At 26.3% G+C, this 18,944-nt stretch overlaps 1 protein-coding gene and 1 long non-coding RNA gene across 4 annotated transcripts in view; one reads left to right on the top strand and one right to left on the bottom strand.

The window, feature by feature from the left end:
• The window catches only part of LOC122847443 (putative uncharacterized protein DDB_G0282133), a 55,004-nt gene extending 37,285 nt beyond the window's left edge, over nucleotides 1–17,719 (top strand). For 2 of the 3 annotated variants that reach the window (XM_044145126.1, XM_044145125.1), the window contains 6 exons: nucleotides 7,400–7,799; nucleotides 7,901–9,342; nucleotides 9,490–9,544; nucleotides 9,810–9,968; nucleotides 10,415–11,112; nucleotides 15,373–17,719. In XM_044145126.1, coding sequence (XP_044001061.1) covers nucleotides 7,545–7,799; nucleotides 7,901–9,342; nucleotides 9,490–9,544; nucleotides 9,810–9,968; nucleotides 10,415–11,112; nucleotides 15,373–17,530 — 4,767 coding nt within the window. In that variant the 5' untranslated portion in view covers nucleotides 7,400–7,544 and the 3' untranslated portion in view covers nucleotides 17,531–17,719. Of the gene's footprint in view, nucleotides 1–7,399; nucleotides 7,800–7,900; nucleotides 9,343–9,489; nucleotides 9,545–9,809; nucleotides 9,969–10,414; nucleotides 12,160–12,238; nucleotides 12,371–13,326; nucleotides 14,495–15,372 lie in introns of those variants that run through there. The other variant, XM_044145127.1, reaches the window with a different exon arrangement.
• On the bottom strand, nucleotides 4,493–7,152 carry LOC122847464. Its single transcript, XR_006373374.1, has 3 exons — nucleotides 6,994–7,152; nucleotides 4,870–6,907; nucleotides 4,493–4,789 (listed from the first exon to the last, which is right to left on the bottom strand). It is a non-coding gene; the product is annotated as an uncharacterized LOC122847464 (long non-coding RNA).
• Nucleotides 17,720–18,944: the final 1,225 nt, after the last annotated feature.

Raw genomic sequence — 18,944 nt, 5'->3', positions numbered from 1 at the left:
TTTTATTTTGTTATTTAACTGTGGATATTGTTAATTTATTTTATTACAAAAATGTGAATTATAAGAGAGTTTAAATTTAACAAAAATTATACAGATTATAGTTTAATTAATTTTGAAAATTTTAATAACACTGCGTAGACTTATTTTAATTCAGTAGTATAAAGTTAATGTAGGCAGACAAATCGAGGTCGTCTACAAAATGACAAAAATCCTTGAAAGAAAAAATAATAAAATATCTCCATAAATCTATAAATAAATTGAAATTAATTAATGACAATTTTTAGGAATAATATTTGACAAGTCATTGAATTATCTGTACGTGACATCAAATTGACATCAAAGCCACTAAAACATCAAACAAGCATAACGTTTTTTTTTTAAATCCTTTTGAGGGTGATTCAATGTGATCGTAATAACGACAGCTATTTGAAAGACAATTAAATTTTTTTTTTTATTAGTAAATTAAATTTTGATTACCTTATTTTAATTCGTATTCGCGAGTAATAGTAGATGGCTTGAAAAAAAAAAAGGAAAATCATAAGTCTAAATGAAATGAATAATTGTTCAGTAAAATGCCAATTACAATGTGCATAAAGTCATTGCAAAGTATGCAGTAGCATTAAGCCCTGGGTTAAATAACCTCTTGCTATATAAACAATTAAAAATAAGAATTAATACACAGTGCAGTTGTGAATAAATAAATGCCTTGAGAGAAAATTCCAGTGCGTGTATATCAAGTTTGAGATGCACTTGCTATCATAAACAGTTTAAAATAAAACAAATTAAAAATCAAAGGAAATAAATGAACATAGAATTAAAAATTAAAAAAAAAAAGAGACAGACATATGTAAATACCGATTTATTAGTTTGAGAATATTAATTATGTCGCGACGTATTTTGTTCATCATGTTACCGCGGGCCAATCTACACTTGATATTAACTACTAATTTTAATTTTATTATTATTGATTTATTTATCATTCAAAAAATAAATTAAAATAATTCAGTACCAGTGTGATAATTGTAACAGCTACATAAAACAAAAAAGGACGATCCTCAATCATCTCTCTATCTTGATCCAACAAATACCAAATTTTTTCATTTAAAAAAAAAAAATTCAAAAATGAAACTAAAATAGCTGGGTTAACACGAAAAAAAACAACAATGAAATTTAAAATTACTTGACACAAGAAATATATAGACATTAAGTTTTTGTCCAGCTTAAAAATTTAGAGAATTTATTTATTCATTTATTTTTTTTTTTAAATTAAAAATTAGAGTTATGAAAAAACCCCATGAGGCAAAAAGCCAGAAATATTTTTGTAATTATTTATATAAAATGTAGATGTCACGTTAAAAATTTTTGTTATATTATAACCACTAGGCATTATAATAATAATTGCAAATAATTAATAAAAAATAATTTAAAAAATAAATAAAAAAGGGAATATATTAAATTTATGCATAGATTTATATAGCAACGAGTGATGTTGCCGGAAAGGTGGTAAACGGGGGGGGTTATAGAAGGGAAAATAACCAGAGACGAGATTTAACGTGACAAAGTGGCGTTAAATGATTAATTAAAGGATACCAAGGTAAGGTGGAGTGAAACCAGTGATTTACGTAGTTTAATCACGCAATTCTCTTTTGATTTTATTTTAAAAATTTTTTTTGTTCTTGATTATTTTTTATTTTTTAAATATAAAACATGGCCGGATGTATGAATGTCTAGAAAAATAGCATGTAACATTCACTTATGTATATTCAAGTGTATTAGTGTAGACATTTGGCTAGACTATAACACAAATGTCGTGTCACCGGATAAATTACGTCACCTACCTGATTGCTCATCGTTGTCCTTGTTGTCATTGAAGACTTATTACTTTATTTTCAGTAACATGAAAAATTTAATTCATATTCCAAAATTTGCATCAGGTCAATAGCCTGTTTTCATTAAATTTATTATTTTTTATTTTTTGCATTTTTCATTTATATTATTATTCCGATTTCCGCTTGTGGATGGAGTATATATTTATTGAATGAAGTATAAAATGAAGAAAAAAAAAAATTATACTTAGGTTGAATAAGTTGCGTAATTTTATACCAAGAAATTTATTCTTGAATGTATAACCCTGAAGTAAATTTTATTGTCAATTAAATTATATTTTTTATATAAAAAATGATCTAAAAAAAAAATTTTATTAAACTTTAATTGAATAACAATATTACAGTTTGAAGTCAATTATTGCGAAATTTATTTTGAACATTTAAATGCAGAATTTTAATTGTTGGATAAAAGAAAAATTAAATACAAAAATAGCGATGATAAGAAATTAAGTGTTTGACCGAGATTTGATTTTACAAATATTATGAAGTAATAATAATCAATTCTCATCAGATCATTAGGTATTTAAAAATAAAACAAAAAGATAAAAAATACATTCGTCTACAACGTGATCACGTTTTTAAAAGTATCTTCTGATCTCATGATAAATATCACGTGATATTCTAATGAAATAATTTTTTATTTTTTATTATTTGAAATATCTTTAACAAATATAAATTCCAAAGATGATGATTGATGAGTTTATTTTTCCAACTCTTTAATTTTCCAGCTAACTTCTTGGTTTTTTGCTGTTGTTTTATTTCCTGTATAATTAATAATTAAATATCAACAATATGCATTTAATTAATTCAAACAACTCATTTTAATCTACTCACCGTTAATAATAATTTTAAAACAAATATAATATTTTCCTGATCCTACACCTGTGATCAATGATGATGTCCATGATGTTTCTTTACTAGAGTCGGCAAAAGTTATATTATCGTTTGAATATATAACTGTGTATGCATCTGGAATAGTTGACAATTCATTGGCTCTACCTCTGACCTTAATTAAATTAATTAAAAATTAATAATTTTAAAAATAAATTAATAATATATACATACCACGATAGCAAGATGTTGCCCATCTATTTTTTTTGAACTAACTATCAATGTTAATTTGTTTGTTAAAAACCAACTAGCAGACAATGACTCCCAAAAACAATCATAAATATTATCCTCTCGTGAAATGATGATAGCTGTTCCACTTACTTCACTTGCATCCGAAATTATGGAAGTTGTCATTAGCAAAATTAAAACACTATTTATTAAAGAAATCATTGTTCTGCAGCTATAAAATTTATTGCTATTAAATTTAAATGGCGATATAACTATTACAAAAGTTTATCACAGACTGTATCGAAAAGAATTTTTAACACACAAAATATATATTTTTTTAAATAGTGGTTGATCTTTTGAATATTAAAAAACGATTTATTAAAATGACGAAAATAATCACGCGCTATTAATCTCGTATATGAATCAGAAGATATTCAAAAAAAAAATGATAGTGACCTTAAAATTTTTATTTTTGATAAAAAAATTATCCTGATGTAATAATTAAAACTGTCACCGAAAAAAAAGCAAGTTAAAATTGCGGCTATCTGAGTACTTGTATTACCATATATCTGTAAATTATATTTGATAAATAATACATGATATTTATTTCGAATGAATGTATACGTTACGTTTGCATGACCGATAGGCACCATAATACATATATATCTATACCTAGTTTACAGACTAACGGTATCAAAATACTCGCAAATTTTATTTTTCATTTTATATTTACAAAATGCTTCAACGCGCATCAAAAATCAAATAACGATGGTTACATAGTTCTGGTCAGTACTGAAAAATTGATAGATGAAAAAATAAAAAATCCAACACCATCAAAGATGTAATTTTCATTTGCGGCCAAGGGATCAATCATATATGAACTCAAAATTTTTATATAACTCTACAGGATAAATTCACTCCTCCAAGCATGTATAATATAATTTTTTATTTAATCAGACTAGTGTTTTACAAAATTTATCGTAATATTTATGACATAAACATTGCTTAGAAATAACAATTTTTTTTTTTTTTTTTAAATGTTAGAGACTGGTCATTTCGATGGTCACATGACTTTAACTTCCTGTAATTTTAAAATTAATTTACTAATTTTATCAATAAGTATAAATATAATTTTTTTTTTTTAAATAATTACGTTAAATAAATAAGAAATTTATTTTATTTGTAAACACAATTTTCATTGAAATAACCATAAAAAATTTTCATCATAATTTAAAAATTGAGAAAGAAAAAAAAAAAATAATTTCAAATGATAGTTGGTTGAGTGACTCCATCAGTATCTAGCCCATTTTAAAAATACTTAAATCACACGTTCTAAATCCACTGAGAAAATTATTTTCCATGACTAAAAAAAGAAAACAATTTCTCGAAAATAAACATGCATTATACTTAGTGCAAATATTTTTTTTAAAAAATCACGTAAACAATACATTTTAAATATAATATTTTTCAGTCATGAAAAAATTTATTTATCAGTGATATCAAAGAATTTATATAACAATTTATATTTTTTTTTTATTTGTCTTTCTTGTTCAATAGTTGATATATAAAATTAAAATTTATATATCAGTTGATGCAAGATCACCATGATCATTTATATGTATTAGAATACAGTACGTTCTGGTTGAACGGTATTTCCGGGAATATTTGTCATCGTGATACGGTCCTAGGTAAAAAAATAAAAAAATAAAAAGTCTATATGTGCAATCTTGTGCGAGGCCAAGCCTCACCATTGCATCGGGTTACCTTCCTGGATTCATTCACTTTGTAGTCATCTCACATCCTCGTTCACCAGTGCACGGACGTGCCCATATATACCATCAAGTCTGATAATATACAAAAATAAATAAATAAATAAACATTAACCAATAAAAACAAATAAAAAATATATATTATCATGCATTACCATCAATGATTATTATCTGTATAGTATATTTTTTTTTATTTATTTTTCAAGATAGTCAAGTGTTTTTAAAAAACACTTTCTTATTTTGAAAATTATCATTATTATTTATTTTAAATTTAAAAGGTAGCTGTTGTTATAATCAAGTATTTATCGCTCATCATCATTTTGCGTCATCCGGATGTGCGCCCAAAGGCCTCTATGTGCGTATTTTATATATTTCTGCAATTTAGCTTGAAACACGAGCTTGATGATTGAACGATTTTAATGTGTGATATCCTCAAATAAAAAATTAAATTAAAAAAAAAAAAAAAAGGGGCTTTATTATATATTTATTTTCTTATATTTGCTTGAGCAATTCAATTCAGATGAAAAGAATTCGTCCTTGAGTATAAACTATAATACACAAAAAATAATGTTGGTATATATATCTGAGAAATCTTATTGTTAGTAATAATAATATGAAAAAATAAAAGGTTTTTTTTTAATAGTTGAAAAAAAAAAAAAAAGACAAAGATCTTTTGTAAAAAATCGTCATGCTTTGATCTCCACTCGAGTATACATATTTATTATTCTTTTTTATTTCTTTCATGTGTCATGATTTAGATGGAATAAACAAATTGAGATATTTTCGTTGTTTTGTTTTTAATATTTTTTTTAAATTTTGCCCTGAAAATTATGATGTTGTTTAACAAGATATACCCACATTTATTTATACACAAATATGTGAGTGCAATATCCGGAATTGTGGTGCAATATGATGAAGGATTTAAGACAAGTAGGCGGTTGAAATATCAATGATGGCGCCAGACGACTGCACACTGACCTTTCTTACATTATTTTTCATGAAAAAAAAAAAAAAACAAGAAAAGAAATTATTATATAATAATATCTGTTGTTGTATAATATAATGTCTCTTGGGTATTTATTGTAACAGAGGGTTCGATGACTTTACATCACGAGAGTTATCATAACCGCCACCTTGGTCACGCATCACTTGGCACTTTGTGCTGCTTATACTTTTTTTTATTATTATATTTAATCTTTTTTCATTTTATTCATTTATTTACCACTCTATAAAATGTACGCTTGTATATAACCAACCAGAGATAAACCAAGATGAAATTGGATAAAAAGATTTTAGATAAAATTGATGTTAGACAAGGTCAAACGTGAAAAGACATATATTACTATGATATCGTTATAAACCCACCCAAGTCCAAGTTCGTTAAGGTCACCAACCATGTTTATATACATGTATATTCAGTACTTTCAGTTGTCGTTTGTTATGATAGTTTTTCTTCTTGACTTGTTGCAAGTTCTTGCAAAATTATGTCAAAGATTGATCGAAATAATTTGATATTTTCACTAGATTTTCATTCCACCAAACTGATCATTTACATCGCACTTGTTGTCATCCGAATAACACCTCGAGTTTTAGCTAATTTTAAAATATAATTTATAATCAAATTATGTCTTCATCAATGTACACAAATTCGTAGATAAATTTTAGTTTTAATATTTTTTTTTCCACTCTGTTATTATTCATACAAATGCAATGTTCAATTAGGTATGTATAAAATATACATAAAATTCATTGGTTCGTTGTGAATATCGCGGGTAGATGGTTAGCGCACGATCATTGTATTTTTTTTTCATCTCGTTTACAAAGCGATACAAATGTTGTTATTGTTGTTGTTGTTTTTTAAATTTATATTTATTTATTTTTATATAAAATATATATTTTTTTATTCTGTTTATATATCAGTGTTTTTTTATCCCCTTGATTTTTTTTTTTTTTTATCATTTTCCCCGTGGTCACGAGTCCGGCCTCCCGGTCGGGGCCGCTCATCGACTAGCGGTACTTCGAGTCGATTCTCTTGTGAGTATATATCTCGTTCTTTCTTGTGTATATTTCTTGATGATGAAAATAAAATCAAGTAACTGAGAGAGTAGAATATATACTTGCACATTATATGTGTATATAGAGTGCAGGTTGGGCGGACTGTGAACACTCGTCGCAGGTGCCTCAATGGAATAGCTAAAAAAAAATAAAAATAAACAAATAAAAAAACAACAACAACAACGATAAGAAAGAAAAGAATTGTGTGTTTGTTGGATGGTTACTTTGGAAAGAAGCGCATCGGATAAACTCTCGCGGACCTCTGCGGGGAGTACACGAGACAAGAGGTTAATACGTGTCTAACTGTAAGATAACTGGCCTGTCCAGATCGACCAGACGCGGCATGTACCGATCCTGTTTCCCTTACTTCAACTGATCGTCGGTTTCTTGAATGAACTTATCCAGGATAAGGTTTCTTTTCAGTTTCTTTTTTATTTCGTCAATATCATCTCTCTTTCTCTTTTCTTATTTTTTTGTACAACAAATATAACAATAAATAAAAAAATAAACTTATTCATAAATTTGTTATTCACATGTACATTGACAATAAATGTATACAAGCAAATAAAAGTATTCTTTAACTTGACAATTGATGAATTTATATATATGTATTTTTTTTTTTCGTTACAGATAAGAGATGAATGGCAAACCAAGAAAAAGTTTTAAATAATAAAATAGAAAAAAAAAAAAATACTGTCAAAGAAATTGAAAGAAAGTATAGGTGTGGGGAAATAGAAAAATAAATTTATAAAAATAAAAAAAATATAATAATAAAATGGGCAACAACAACAGTTCTTCACATCAGCACGCAGTTTCACAACATGATATGGGACGTGGTTGGACACAGTCATTTCCGCGTGAATTGACAAGACATCAGAACTACACACAACAATCCCCTGGACATAAAGTTTTACCTGAGCCACCCAATCATCGATTACGTGCTACCAATAATGGTAGTATTATTCACAACGGTGGGACCATAAGTGGCCGTAAACTTGCAGCTTTGACATTGCCGCATGATCTTAACAAGGTATATACAAACAAACATACATACATCCATATAACATATATACTTTATATCTTTTGTTGTGAAAAAATTAATAATAATTTTTAAATTTAAATTTATTACAGCAAGGAAATTATCGTAGTCGTTCAACATCAGCATCAAATATTGGTGTATCATCATCATCACGTTGTACTAGTCGTATTGATAATAATAATAATAATCAAAATTATTGTAATGGTAATTATCGTTCATGTAATTGTAATTATCATAAAAATGAAATGATGGAAATTAAAAAATTTGGTAGTGAACCAGATTTACGTTATTCACCATCAGAACCACAACGTCATTCAGATACACGTAATTCTGGCTACTATCCTGAACGTGAAAGCCGTTATCGTGGTAAAAAAAAGTACAAAGCACCGCCACCACCATCACCAGCAGCAGTAATAATAAACGGTGATGGTTCATCACCTGACTCATACAAATGGGAAATTTGCGGCCAAGAACAACGTGAAAATTGTCATGATGATGATAATATACATGTACAACCACCACCAAGAAAATCTCGACTTTTTAAAACTCGTGCTGAAACCAAGAGACAAGCAAATAATAATAACAATAATAATAATTGCAATATCAACAACAACAACAATAATAATAGTAAAAATAACAACAACTCGTCACAGCAGGAAAGCGATAACATTCTTGACAGAGAACGCAGATGGCGTAGTGAGAATCGTGTATCATCTGGCAAAGAGAACCGACAAGTTTGGCGTGAATATAATGATCAAGATCGATGGTCTAAAAATGAAAAAGCTAAATTAAAAAAATTTGATGGTAAAAATACATTACAAAGAAGTCTCAGTAGTCCTGAATTTCAAGCTGAATTAATACAAGTTGCTAAAAAAGTACGTAATAAAATAAATTATAATGATAAAAGAATTGGTCCAATTGGTGCTGTATCATCAACAAATATATCTGATAATAATATTGATATTATAAATGATGAACGTTTATTAAAAACAAGAAAATCAAGAAATACAATTATTGAACCATTTGAAAATAGAAGAGAAGAAATACGTAATTCAGCAAAATTTTATAAAGTTAAAAAATATCAAGAAGAACGTAATAGTAATAAAGATATTAATAAAAATAATGATGGTATGAAAAAACCGCTAATGAATGGTAATATTAGATCAAAAACAGCTGAACCAATTAATAGAATTAAAAAAAATATTGATGAAATTGGAAGAACAAGATCAGAAAGTCCAGTAATACGACAATCAAGAGATAGAATTGATACAAAATTAGATAGAATGGATGTTAGAGGTCAAGGCTCAGGTAGAGAAAGCACACCAGAACCACCAAGAAATAAAGAAAAAAAAAATTCAGATTCCAGAAGAAAAAAAAATGATTTAAAGAATGAAAATTACAAGGTCAATGAAAAAAAAAAATGGTCGGAAGTTGTTTGTAATGAAGAAAAAAAACATATTAAAAATACTGAGAAAATTATTATACGTCATGAATCATTGGATATTGTTGAAGAAAACTGGAATTTTACAAATGGGTAAGTTATTAAAAATTTATTCATTTTTATTATTTTTTTTTTATTATAAACTTGTCTTGCATGTTGTTGTTGTTGTTGTTTGTTTAATTATTATTTATCATTATTATTTTTAATATGAAAAATTAATAATTAAATTTTTTTTTTCAGTCTATCATCTAATGCCAACCGGATTCGTGGCAATTTGCCGAGTCAAGAAGACGAGGTATGTTTTAATTTTAAATACTTGAATTATTTCAACTTCAACTCTAACTTGAACGTAATTAGTAAACTAATTTAATTTTTTTTTTTATTTTTTAAATAGTTAATATACTTGAATTAAACGAATGAATGGAAGTAATTTAATGTAAATATTTTTTTTTCAATTCATTGATATATAAACATGTTAATTAATGGGAAAATTTACTTACGGAACTTGATCATTTAATTTGATGATTATTAAATTTGTTTTTTTTTTTTATTTTCTTTAGGATAAAATTCAGAATGAAGATATTGCCTTGAAATTGCGACCGACCTTGCCGAAGAAACAACTTGAAATTCCAAGATTTTCACCTTCAGCAGCTTGGAGATTACTTTCCGCCTTGGAAACTCCAGGGCCAACTATGAGTACAGCAAGTGAGGAACTTCCCGTAAGTTTAATTCAATTTATTACTTATTAATTTTTCATTATTTACAATTTATCATCATTAAAATTAAAAGAAAACTCAACGGGATACTTGTATATATATATTCCATTGAAATATTTCTCATAATAAAATATCTCAAGTTGAAAATTTAGTGCACACAATTTACAACATTTTATTAGTATCACAAATTTTAAGTGTTAATAAAAAAATTTATTAACACTATTTACAACTATTTATAATAAATTATATTTAAAATTTGTACATTTTAAATTTTTATTAACATAAATATATAAACCGTTAGAATTCCAATGTCAATTTGCATCTATCAACAGCTCAAATAACTCGAGTAAAGTAGTTGTGAATTTTCTTTTTTATTTATTTATGTTTTTTTTTCTATTAATTTACATTTATGAAATGATTATTGTTATTATCTTTATATATCGTTACAGGTAATGTATGAAGAACGTATTGAAAGACTTTCAAGACCACCACCAGCTGCAGCAGCAGCAGCATTAATTGCATTGGATCCAAGAAATTCTGGTGATTCTGGTATATCAGGTGATGCTGGTGCACCAAATGATGATTCAATTGATGCATGTACAAATCAATTAAAAAGTCAAACACCAAGACCAACATGGACACCACAACAAGATCTTGGTGAAGAATCAAGTAGTGATGCTGGTGTTGATTCACCACCACCAATGCCACCATTAACAAAATTTTCATCACGTCCACATGTTTTTTCTTTATCATTACCAAGAGAAGATAATCGTCATAGTATTCATACACTTGATAAACCAAATAAAGATATTGGCTCATTTAATTCATTACAAAAAATTAAAAAATCTGTATCTGGTGTATTTGGCCTAACATCAAATGATTTTGATAAGAAAAAAAATACAGATAAAGTACTTGATGATAATTGGTTGCTATCAACAAGTGCACCAACATCACTTCAACATAGTCATGTTAATAAATTTAATAATCATGATAATTCTGATAATTTACCAAGTTGGGATATTAATTATACAATTGATAATTTTTATAATGGCAATGATTCATTTGGTAAAAATGAATTTTCAATGACAAGTATGAAACCACCTTCATTTTCATATCTTGCATCTGGTGGACATGTTATGTATTTACCATCATCAAATATGAATAACAATAATAATGATAATAAAATGAAAAATTTAAATTATCATTATAATACAGAAATTGAAGTTGTTAATAATAAAAAAAATAATAAAAAATCTGGTCAAAATAAATTAAGAAAAAAAGATAATGAATTAATTAATAATAATAATAATTTTAAATTTAATTATAATAATAGTAATAATAATAAAAATGAAATTGGTATTTATCGTGAAAGATCATTTATTGATATTGGTAGAAAAAATAAAAATGATGCATTCAATTTTTCAAAATCATGTGAAAATATATCTGAAATGAAACAACGTAGTTATTCACCAATAGATATATCAGAAAATTTACAAGATAAAAAAATTGATAATAATAATAATAATATTAAAATAAAGCCAAATTCAAAAAGTAAAAGATTTACATTTCAATCAACAGTACGTCAAATTGAACGTAAAAGATTGTCTGATAAATTATCACGTGAAGCTGAAGCAAAAGAAAGACAAAGAAAAAATGAATTAGAAGCTATGAGAAAAGTTGAAGAAGAATTTCAAAGAAAAAGAGCTAAAGAAAAAGCAAATATACGTCAACAATTAAGATTATACAGTATGGATGAAATGCATTCAAATAGTTTACCATCAATATTTGATAATACAAATTTATCAAGAGCTGATCCTGATGGTGCACCATCATCAGCAGCTTCATCACCAACTTCAGCATCACCTGGTAAAATTAATAACAACAATAATAGCAATCGTAAAAGTAGTGCCAGTAGTGATGAGTATCATAAAAAAAAAGAAGAAAAATATAGAATTCAACAGCAACAAATACATCAACAACAACCAAGAGAGTACAAGGATTATAACAGACCAAAGTATTTTGACTGGGGACCAAATAACAATGATTCATCATCACATTTTGATGTTAAACAAACAACTGTACATCCAAAAGTTGTATGCGATATTCCAAAAACATCTAATGTATTTATTGATACAAATTCACATGCAGGAAAAAATGGAAATTTAAATTCAACACCTCGTTCAGATAATTATAGGTAAGTTAAAATTTTAAATATATATGTGCTTGAAATTAATTATATATTAATACTTGATTTATTATTTTTTAATTAACAGAAAAGATTTTGCTCATGGAGCAGTTGCTGCAAGATCATCATTAGCAAGTAGTGATAGTGAGCTATCACAGCCAAATACTCGTCCTCAATCACGACAAAATGGAAATAAAAATACAAAACCTATTAGAACCAGGTAAATATTATTATTTAATAATCCCGCTTGACCTTAACTATTGATAAATAAAATATCCTTGACAAACGGTGTTTACAAAGTGGGTCAACAAGAATTTTTCATTCAGCAACAAGTGTTCTTATATTAAATTAATATACTTGCTCAATTATAATGATAAAAAATGAAAATTTATTTATATTTATTCACAAGAGATGAGCAAGTTTATTTATTATTATCATTAAAAAATTTTTTTGCAAATTTAATACGATAAGTCTTATGAAACCTTGTTTTTATTTATTTTTTTTTTTTTTTATAAATCGTTGCAATGACCTACTTTGAATTCTAGACCGTAAGTTATAAGCATGTTGCATGACCCAATGACTCGCCCACTGACTTAACCATATATACAACATCAACAACAACAAAACCAAACGAACAAAAAAAAATATAAATTAAATATATATAAAACTCACGAGATACTGATACACATCAACTAAAATAAACAAAGTTAATATATTTTATTTAAATAGATGATAAATATATATATAAAAATTGCCTCACCCTGGACCTGGACCAAGCCCATTTAGAAAGAATTTATTTACAAATACACATTTAATTATTAGCTTTTTACATTTATTTAATTTTTTAAATTTTACACAGGTTTTAAAGGTTGATGTAAAGTAAGTAGTCTTAACACCTCTAGTCATCTAACAACAACGCTTAATTAAACTCAAAAAAAAAAAAAAAAAAAATTATTAAATATAAAATAAATATAAATAAACAAAGCAAACACATTCAACGTCGCTTCTAACTACGCTCATGAAATAATTTCTCAGAATAACACAACTAAGGAGGTATGATAAATTGTTTTATTTTTTTTTTTTTGCTTTTTTTTGTTTGTTGCTTGTCATATGTGCAATGTAATGTTTTTTAGTTGTTTGATAAATAAATAAACTAATGTAAAATAAATAAAACAGGGATGAGACAATTGAACGAGATGAAGCTCAACAAGGAACCAGTACAATGAGACCAATAAGTCCAACACAAAGCTTTGAAGTTACCAGCTCAGAAGAGGAAGCACCAGTTGAACCAGTTAAACAAGAAAGAAATAATGTCAACATAACTAATGGATTTATATTGAATGCTGTTCAACCATTTGTACGTGAAAAAAGTTATCGGCCCATCTCTTTTAATCCTCAACCAACAACAACAGTTTTGAGTTGATAATAAATCATCATTTTATTATGATTTCTTACTTATTCATTCTCTTTGTGTAATTAACACGTTTAATGTCAATGTCAATAATTCAAATTAATTTATAATAATATACTACGTTATTTCCAAAAAATATTAAATACATATATTTATATATAAATAATACTATTTCTTTTTTCAAATTATAAAAAGCTCAATGTTTTTAATTAAAAAAAAAAAAAATTAATTAATCCATAAAGAGATAGTATTTTTTTTTGTAAATATATTTTCCCCTCTTTTATTGAAATATAATTTTAGCATACTAATTAATGACCTCATAAATAACTTTTATAACTCAGGAAAGTCAATTGTACTTTTTTCAAAAAAAAAAAACAATAATTAACCAGCCTGCAAATTTTTTATTAAACTTTGTTGTTTATTATCGAAAAAAAAATGGAAATTACAACAATCAATATGTTTTTTTTTTTAAATTGTAAATTGAATTGTTTTTAAATTTTATTTAAGTTACCAAATCAAAGATTTTATTTAGTCAAAATTTATTACAACAAGCGAGAAAATAATTGTAAAAAATAAAAAATGCAGGAAAGAGGTTTTGGGGAAAAAAAAATTAATGTAAACATGTACAGGATAAAAAAAAAAATTATTAAGATATTTGCTCACGTAATGTAATCAAATGAACGATTAATTTGTTACGTAAAAGAAAAAAAAAAAAGATTATAAATTGTGTATGAAAAAAAGAAAAAAAAAAAAACTATTGTTATTTGATTTTGAATGTTTGAAAATGAAGTTGGTATGTATCACGTGATCATTTACTCCTTCCATATTTATCCCCACTCTGTATCATAACCGCCATTGTTAATTTTGCTTCTTTTTTTTTCATCATAAAATAAATCGAGCTTTGAAGCAACAAGCAACAATGTCATCTTCAAAAGGGTTAATAAATAAACAAAATATCGAAAAATCTTATTCAATAGATAGTGACAAACAACAAGGGTAAGTTGAATTTCTATATTTTATCTCAAAACAATAACAAAAATTGTCGTATTAATTGTTAACATTTGTATACACAGTAAAGGGAATTTTTTGAATGTGCTTGATGAATCATCATCAGAAGAAGAAGATGAAGAACCTAGTGAACCAAAAATATACTCAAATACTTCAAAAGAAAATGTGAGTGTTATAAATAATAGTTCAAGTGCTTCAAGAAATAAATCAAGTTCATCGGAGGTAAATACAATTATCTCAAAAAAAAATACAACACCAGCAGTGAAAAGTAGTAGCTCAAATGTTACAAAAGTGAACACAAGTATTATACAAAACAACTCAAATGATTCAAAAATAAATACAAATTCTTCGAATAAAAATACAAAAGATCTTTCAACAAATAATTCAACAAGTGCATCAAAAGAAAATACAATTACTCCAAATGAAGATAAAAATCATTCAAATGATAGTTCAAGTGTTCCAACAACACCACTACCACCACCGCCAGCACCACCCTTGTCATCAAGTGCAACAAGTCGAAGAAGAATTGGTGAATCTGAGGATGATGTTGATGAGACAGTTTTGGCTTTAATCTGGTCAAAAGGTAAATTAGGTGCAGCATCTTACAATATGTCAACATCAGTATTATCTGTAATGGATGATATTGTTGAAGATACATTTAATTTTAATATAACAAAAGCACTTTATATGCAAATACAACCAAGACATGTTGTAACAACTTCTGGTACACCAGATGATTTTCAAAGTATATTAAAAAAATTAATAATCAAAGATTCATTTAATAATCAAAAAGAACAATCAACATCATCATCATCATCAACACCATCATCAATTGATCAAGTATCACAAGTATCATTAAATATATTAAATAAAAATCAAAATGATTTTGAATATTGTTATCACAGAGTTAAATTATTAAAATTAAGTTCTGAACCAGATGATACAACAAATGCTGAAAGAATAACATTTTTAAATTCTGTTCTTAATTTTGATTCAAGTTTAATGATACATGGACTTGGTTTATTATTAAAATATCTTGATGAAAATTGGTCAAAGCTAACATTAAATCCAAGTGAACAAATTGAGTATCTTTATATTAATTCAATAATGCTAAATGATTTAGTAATGATGGATGAAGATACATTTAATGTATTAAATATAATGCAATCGAAATTTCATCCAAGTTTATTTAAATATGGCTCATGTTCAATTGAAGTTGGAATGAATTTATTTACATTTTTAAATCGTTGTCAATCACGTCCTGGTGTACAACATTTATGGAGATTAATGAGACATCCAACAAGAGATATTAATATAATAAATGAACGTCATAAAATTATTGAATTTTTCATGAATCCAAATAATGAAAATTTTTATAAAAATTTAAAATCAAGCTTAAAACAAATAAGCCGTTTAACACCAGCTGTATTAAAACGTTATAAAACACCACAAGCTAAACCAGCTGATTGGAAAAAATTTTCAAAAACAATATCACATTTAACAATTATTGGTGAAATTTGTAATCGTTGTAAAGATGTGAGTAAAATATTTGAAACAGTTGCTAATTCAATAAATGATGATATACATAGAGTACGTTATTTTATTGATTATATTGTTGATCATGATATGAGTAAACAACAAGGAAGATTTATTGTTATGGATGGTGTTGATCCACAGCTTGATGAGTTAAATTATAGAAAACAATGTTTACCAAAATTATTAACTGAAGCTGCTGAAAAAGAATTAAAAAATTTACCAAACATTATTAATGGTTTTCGTTATGTTTATTTACCTGGTATTGGTTATCTTGTTGTTATAACAGAATGGAATAATCATGCACCACCAGAAGAGCCAGAAGAAATACCAGGTTTAGAATTTGTATTTTCTTCAAATGGTACAAGACATTATAAAAGTAATGGTGCCAGAGAGTTGGATGAAAGTACTGGTGATATTGTTAGAATGATAACATGCAGAGAAAAACAAATAATGTTGAGACTTATTGAATTTGTTAGTAAATATATTGGAACAATATTAAAAGCAATTGAAAATTGTGCTGAACTTGATGCAGTGTTATCACTTGCTGATGTATCAAGAGATCAAAATTATGTTAAACCAGAAATTGTTATGCAACATATTATTGATATTAAAGAAGGAAGAGATCCATTGTATGAATTATTTGGTAATTATGTTGCAAATGATATAATATCTGGTGATAATTCAAGTTGTATTAAAATTTTTTCTGGTCCAAATGCATGTGGTAAAACAATTTATATGAAACAAATTGCATTAATTGTATATTTAACACATATTGGATGTTTTTTACCAGTTAAATCAGCAACTATTGGTATTGTAACTCATATTTTAACACAAATGTCATCAGTACAATCAATAAGTGAAGATGCAAGTGCATATTTAATTGATTTACGTCAAATAAATAATATTATTTATTCATCAACACCAAATAGTTTAATACTTATGGATGAATTTGGACGTGGTACATCAGAAATTGATAGTTTAGCAATATTAACAAGTATTTTAAAAGGTTTTATTGATCGTGGTAATTCATGTCCTCATGTATTATGTGCAACTCATATACATCGTGTTGCTGAATTATTACCATTATCACCAATTATTAAATTACAAACATTTGAATTTATTGTTGATAGTAAAAAACAAGTTACATTTCTTTATCGACTTATTAGTGGTAAAAGTGGTAAAAGTTTTGCTCATACTGTTGCAAGAAGTACTGGTCTATCTGATACAATTGTTGATAGAGCTGAAAAACTATTTGAATACATGAAGAAAGGTGGACTACCAAAATGTAATCCAGATGAAGATCGTAGAAATATTCTCAAGTACATTGCAGAAATTAAATTACATCAGAGAAATATTCATGTTGATGAATTGAGACAATGGTTTCAACAAGCATTCTACAGAAAGTTACCACCAAGATTCAACTAATAGTAAATATAAATATTTTTTTATATTTTTATTTTATTTCAAAATTTTTTATATTTTATTTTCAATGTCGTAAGATAGAAACTGACAATATCTTTCGACGATAAAATTCTATATTCGTTACCGTTATTTCACGTTATTTTATCTCAACCATCCGCAAGATGGCATATTGAGTTTAAAAAAAAATTATTACTCCAGTTATTTTATAATTTTAATTTTCATCATATAATTTTTCGTTAAAATTGATTAAATATTTAAATATAATAATAATTAATTAAAAAAAAAATAAATTAACTTTTTCTGCAATTTATTAATGTTGTTTGTTTAAAAAAACAAACTGTCTTTAAATTAATTATCAATCAAAGAGGGAAATAAATATATAATAGCTTTTTTTCATTTTCAAAATTAATAAAAGAATGTTAAATATTAAAAAAAAAAAAACCTTGATAAATATACAAGTCAAGATCACACGAGCAGTATTATAACTCAAGTATGTGATCTTGCTTCTCGTGTTTAACACTTTATCAATTCTCCTTGAAGGTTATCAATGACACTTGCTGAGTCAGTAAAAAATTGAAGTATAGTGCGGCATCTTCAAAGTTTAATATCCGAACAACTACGTCACTTGGTTCATGCAACTCAAGTATATTATATGATACTCATGTTGCTTGTTACATATAACCAGCCCCAATATTCATCCAATCTCTCAACCAACAAATAAAGACACATAAAAATTGATAAATCATTTTATAAAGTACCCCCAACAAATTTTAATCATCTATCTATTTTATATTTAATTTTTTTTCATCATTGAAAAATATTTTACGGTTTTTAATTCACCCTAAACAATTACTTGACCTAGTGTATATATACAATCAACTGTATTTAATTTAAGTCAATTTTAATTATGTACCAGTTCAAAAATACCACATCAATTTGCGTATAGATATTTTTTTTTTTTTTGCTATATATAAAAGAGGTCATGCGCGTGGTTAGCAAATCAGTAGTAGGGCGTAACAATGTGTATTATATACATCATCCCCAACGATAAACCACACAAAAATCCCCCCGTTTTTTTTTTCATCGTTCCCTAACAATTTGTTAACTACTATTAAATTAACTTTCAATTTTGTCGCTCATTCACCATCAAAATAAATTTATTTATATTTTATATAAACTCCGCATATTACCACAATGAATTTTCGTAAAATTTTAAAATAAGTTGCCAAATTATTTTACTAGTATATGTGTTTTTTTTTTTTTTTTTTTCTACTACTTTTATCTATAAGGGTGGCTGATATCCATAAAGCAAAAGATGTCACTTATCGTTTCGAGCGTGACGTTACTGTGGCAATTTTCTTGTCCCTTCGTATGTGTATATATATAAAAGTATGAAACACACGAGAGAGGGCTTCAA

The sequence above is a fragment of the Aphidius gifuensis genome, linkage group LG1 (assembly GCF_014905175.1).
Source record: "Aphidius gifuensis isolate YNYX2018 linkage group LG1, ASM1490517v1, whole genome shotgun sequence".
NCBI classification, from domain to species: Eukaryota; Metazoa; Arthropoda; class Insecta; order Hymenoptera; family Braconidae; genus Aphidius; species Aphidius gifuensis.
This window is presented reverse-complemented; position numbering and strand designations above follow the sequence as displayed.